Genomic DNA, 5,181 nt, shown 5'->3' with positions numbered 1-5,181 from the left:
TATATAATATGTATATATAAATCATATACAGTATTAAACGTTATACGTTATACTTTAAGATGCAGATTGTTGATCTCATTTTCATCAGCGGTGAAACCAAAAGTCCTTTGTTACCATTTTTCTCAGTAATTTCGTTGTTGAGATTAACACTGTCTGACATGTAGGATTGACAAGACAGCAGTGTAATTTCTTTGCTTCAATTTCAGATTGATATCTGCTCAAGCTCTACAAAAGTGCTCCGAGATTCCACCCTAAGCGCAGTGGAAAGCCCAGACAAGGATTGGAGGATTTGCAGATTTGTAATACTGTTCTGGCATTATGAACGCTCATAAATATTTCATCTTGTGGAATTTCCTCAATCCCGCGTTTTGATGGTTTTATCTGTTTATTGACGAAGAAAAGCTTCAAATGCCAGTGTTACATCTGCATGTGAGAGGGAGGTTTGTTTGCTTCAGAGTACAGTCGCAATCCTTCCAACCAACTAATGCCCTGATTATATGCCAGGGGACAGTGCTTTGACCTTTAACTTTGTCTGCTTATGATTAATAATACTAAGTGAGTGTTTGATGTCTATATTTATCGAGCTCGTTCTTTATATTAGGTAGGAGTTGAGCTGCTTATTTTATAGCTCAGAAGACCGAATAACTCACATGTATATTAGTCATCAGATACAATTCCGTATCTTTGTGAAGCATGAAAATAGACAGTCTTAGATGCCTCGGGGAGCTGCCACTGCAGCAGAAAGTACGTGAGGCACAGCTCTACATTGTGAATGGCTGACGTAATTAACAAGCGTTACAGCGACCAATCCATCGAGACGACCGCGACAGCGAGGCGGAAACTTATCGGCTTATTCCGCAACGATGACATCATGCATAACCGGTTCCCCAAAGCCAGGTTCACCATGGGGGGACTCGCCCCCCCCTCCCCCGGAGCGCTTCTTGTGAAGTTTAGCCATACTGTTCTCCAGTAGTGTAGAGAGAAGCCCTGGGGCGTCTTGGACCGCACTGCTCCTTCGAGGAGTTGCTGTGTTCACTTATTATGTGTGTGTGTGTGTGTGTGTGTGTGTGTGTGTGTGTGAAGCCATGCAGATGGAGGGTGGGAGATCTGCGCCAATGCTGGAGCTCCCACTAATTCCCATACTGCTGATGCGGATGCAAGGTGTCTGCCTGTCAGCAAAGCGTCAGCACGAGCGCCGGGCATGTGTGTGCTGGGCTGCGTGGGCGGCCTTAAGTGAGTTTAGCTGTTTCTCTCCTTGCCCGCTTGCTGCACTCACCCCACCTGCTTTATGCCTGAGTGACCTGATGGAGCCGTCTCTTTATCTATTTAAAGAGCCACATCCATAATGCTGTGCACTGGACACATGCAGTGGTCTTGCATGAGAGTTTGATTTGCTCACAGAACCCCCATCCTCGCAAGGCCTGATGAAGGAGCGTGGAGTCTGAATGCTTTTAATACTTGTGACGTCAAGGAACATGCTACACTTTTGATTGGAGGAAATGATATGTGGCTTTCAGTTTGCATTATGCCATCCAGAGAAGAATGACCTGTACAATCATTATAAATGCAATACAATTATTTTAGGGAAAGCATAAATCTAACCTGATAACTGGTCCTATATTTTAAAAATATTAATTTATTAATATGCTTCATATAAAGTTTTTTTTTTCATCAAAGAACAATAATAAAATTATATATATATGTATGTATATTAGTGAATTGTATTATTGTTCTTTGATGAAAAATGACATTTGTCTACACATAATATTCATTTGCATTATCAATTATTAGGTAAGGTAGCAGGTATTCTCTTTCAGCAAATAAATAAATATCTCTTGTTTCTCCTCCATGTACAGTATCTCCACAGAACATTCTCCAAAGCTGCAGATCCGGAGTCACAGCTACTTGCGGGCGGTGAGTGAAGTTTCCATCAATAGGAGCCTGGACACCCTGGATCCCAAAGCTCTGCTAGCCTCTCCCCAATACCGCTCACGCAACGAGAGCTACATGAGGGCTATGAGCACCATCAGCCAGGTTTGTGCTCGCCCCCAAACACACCGTCACAGCGGGGTGCAGGGGGAGGAAGGTCACAGTCGGTTAAGATTAGTCCCAACAAGTCCAGTTAAAATCCATAAAACCGAACTGTGATTCATCCAGATGAATTTTGGCCATCACCATAAACATCGTTCAATCACAGATGTATACGTCTAACCAACTAACATTTTCCATGTTTTGTAGAACTAGGATGGCATTCATCAGACAGTTACTCATTCTTCTTAGGCACACTTAGTCCCCAAGCACTGATTTGTCATGCTAATTACAAAATGGCAAGCATTACATCATTGTCATTTGGCGCCAACGTTGACTCTGAGATGGCATGTGCTCTTTGATAGAAGCTCAAAAAACGAAACAAACAAGAAAAATTAGCATTAGAAATGTTTTAGACCTTCCTGTAAAGACTTTGTAGATGGCGCATAATTCTAACCTTTAGTTAGTAAATAATAACATACCCATCTAGCTCTCATGAGTGATTGGGACAGAGTTTCAAGCTGTAGACCTTGTCCAAAACACCCACCCTTTCTAAAATCCTCTTTCCACATTTCCACCTCATCACATCTTCATTTACCCCCTGTACTCATCCACCCTTGGTTTCAGTTACAATCAACACTAATGAACATGTTGATCCTGTCTCTCTGTCTTCCACCTTGTCAATAAACCCCAATTGAAGAGTTCCTCCCTGCTGGTGTGGCTTGCATCATCATTTACCCTGTGAAGCTGTCCTTTTTTTTTTTTACTCTTCCTCCTCTTGTCACTGCCTTGCGTGTTTTACCTGCACCTAATGGCATCTCTGCAGGCTTTGTTTTTCCCTCCCCTATATTCAGTACAGTGCCCCGTGGTAAGTGGGTCTTGAAGCTCATTGGACGGCTCTTTTCCTCGACCACTGCCCTGTCTGTTTCTCTTGACTGTTCTTTTCTAATTTTCATTTCTTGTCTTTTCTTTCCCTCTGCATCTTTCCTCTCTTCTCCTCTGCCTGCAGGTGAGTGAGGTTGAGGTTAACGGGCAGATCGAGGCAGTGTGTGAGAGTGTGTTCAGTGAAATGGAGTCACAGGCGGTGGACGCCCTGGACCTGCCCATGCCCGGGTGCTTCCGCATGAGGAGTCATAGTTACGTGCGCGCCATCGACCAGGGCTGCTCGCAGGACGACGACGGGCCTTTGCTCCCTGCCTCCCCCCCGAGGACCACCACTACTGTCAGAACCATCCAGAGCAGCACAGGTCAGCCTGCGAATACGTCATCATTTTGTTGTTTTCTTTATCCATCTATTGTCCTATCGTTCAGTCTATTGTTCTATATGTCATCTAGCAGTGCATTTTTAGCAGTTCGTGCTGGGTATAAACAAGCCGTCCAGATTAAAAACAAGTGAAACGAAATCAGTGGCAAAGAAATCGTTTAGCTAAATGCATGCACTTTCAGAGACTGCCAGAGAGATGCCCATACCAACACGGTGCTCACAGAGCGTGAGAGTATTGAACTAGCCTATAGCCCTTGAATGGTTAAATACACACATTTGTTTGTGTCAGAATGCACATTTTTGCTGTGATTTAGGTCTTAAGTGAAAGCAAACAGCTAAGAATGTAACCGTATATTGGATCCAGGTACCTCTTAAAGTCACAGCAGTCTAATATTTCTTCATTCACGTTAATCAAACAACAAAAGAAAGAAAATCTGTCAAAAATCTGTTTTGTAACTTTAATAAGAAGAAATATTTAATTCACACAGTGAAGAATACGCTGTTTTTTTTCCACAATATTTATACACGATTACTTTGTGCAATATATTTGTATTTTAATGCTTACTGTTTACTTGTCTTCAGCTGGCTTGAGTTTTTTTGGGGGGGTGATATTGACACTGGGGAGAAGAACTATAAAATTTCCATCCATGGTTTCATTTTTTTATATCATAAATACCTTATTTAAAGCAAAAATAACCATATCATTACATACATTGTTATCGTAAAATAAAATTACGTATTGTGAAACAAGATTTTGGTCATATCGCTCACCTCTAATAGCAGTACAGAAAACTCTCTATCATCAAGGAGGTTGCCAAAAGGAAGTATCAGTATTCATTTGTTGTCTTTTCTGATGGTCACAACATGTTTATCCTCAGAAGCCCTGACAGGATGTGTCTGATTTGCTTTTTATTAGCACTGCGAGGCACTAACAGCAGTAATGGGAAACTGAATGATTGAGTAAATCTGATTGATTGAATCTGATGTATAGAGGAAGAGTAAATCATTGCATGTGCTCTGCAAGTAGGCTGTCACTAAAGAATATATGAAACGGAAAATTGAGTATCTTTTACAAATGTATATACTTGTGCAAATAATTGCTCAGCATCCAAGCTTAGATTTCAAAATATATTGTGATATTTCAAGTGACCAATAGTGATCCAGATGTCAGGCAGGATGTGTAAACTCAATGTGACCTGTGTCTGCTTTTGCTCTGGGGTTTTCTTTCATCTGAAACCCCAGTGATCACTAAATCCACCCCCAGCATAAGAACCCAGTTTGATTTAATCACAGTTGGCATCTTCATAAAATTGTGCCCACAGTGCCTCAAAAATGCAAGGCTTTTGTTTACTATTGAATGAAACCTTTTGGTGATGCCTGTCTGTTCTTAAAATATTTTACCCCAGTTTAAACGTGATTGTAAAGACCTTTTGTTTGTGCCGTCGGTCGCTAGAATGTGTTTCTATTGTTAGCCGTTATCGGCGGGCTACATAATGTATTGCCTCTGAAAATAAGATGTCAGTCTGTTTTGACAAGGAATCAATTTTATTTCTGCAGGGGAGAGCATTTGGATACAGCAGTGCTGCATAATACATCATATCATGAACAAGATGAACGATTATCAATGCATGAATTTAACCTGCGCAGAATTTCTGGCTCAGTTTTCTACAATTTATTTTTATTACATTACTGTACAGTATGCAGATAGAAATAATCATATGTGACATTATCATTTTGAGACGGGTGTCATAGAACTGTTTATAGAAAGACAATGAAGTAAAAAAATGCTTTACGATTGAGTCTCATCTTTCAAAGTATGTGCATTTTATCTTGCAGTTATATATATATATAGGTGTGTGTGTGTGATATAGTGTGATTTTTTTATATAT

General features: G+C 40.8%; 1 protein-coding gene across 1 annotated transcript in view; it reads left to right on the top strand.

The window, feature by feature from the left end:
• Nucleotides 1–5,181, top strand: part of LOC122330070 (disks large-associated protein 1-like) — a 24,889-nt gene that overhangs the window by 4,375 nt on the left and 15,333 nt on the right. Inside the window, exons 4-5 of the mRNA XM_043226877.1 lie at nt 1,857–2,034; nt 3,038–3,275. Of these exons, the coding sequence (XP_043082812.1) occupies nt 1,857–2,034; nt 3,038–3,275 (416 nt within the window). The remainder of the gene's footprint in view (nt 1–1,856; nt 2,035–3,037; nt 3,276–5,181) is intronic.

Source organism: Puntigrus tetrazona, chromosome 24, assembly GCF_018831695.1.
Source record: "Puntigrus tetrazona isolate hp1 chromosome 24, ASM1883169v1, whole genome shotgun sequence".
Lineage (NCBI taxonomy): Eukaryota > Metazoa > Chordata > Actinopteri > Cypriniformes > Cyprinidae > Puntigrus > Puntigrus tetrazona.
Note: the sequence above shows the minus strand (reverse complement) of the source record. Positions and strands in the feature narration are given on the sequence as shown.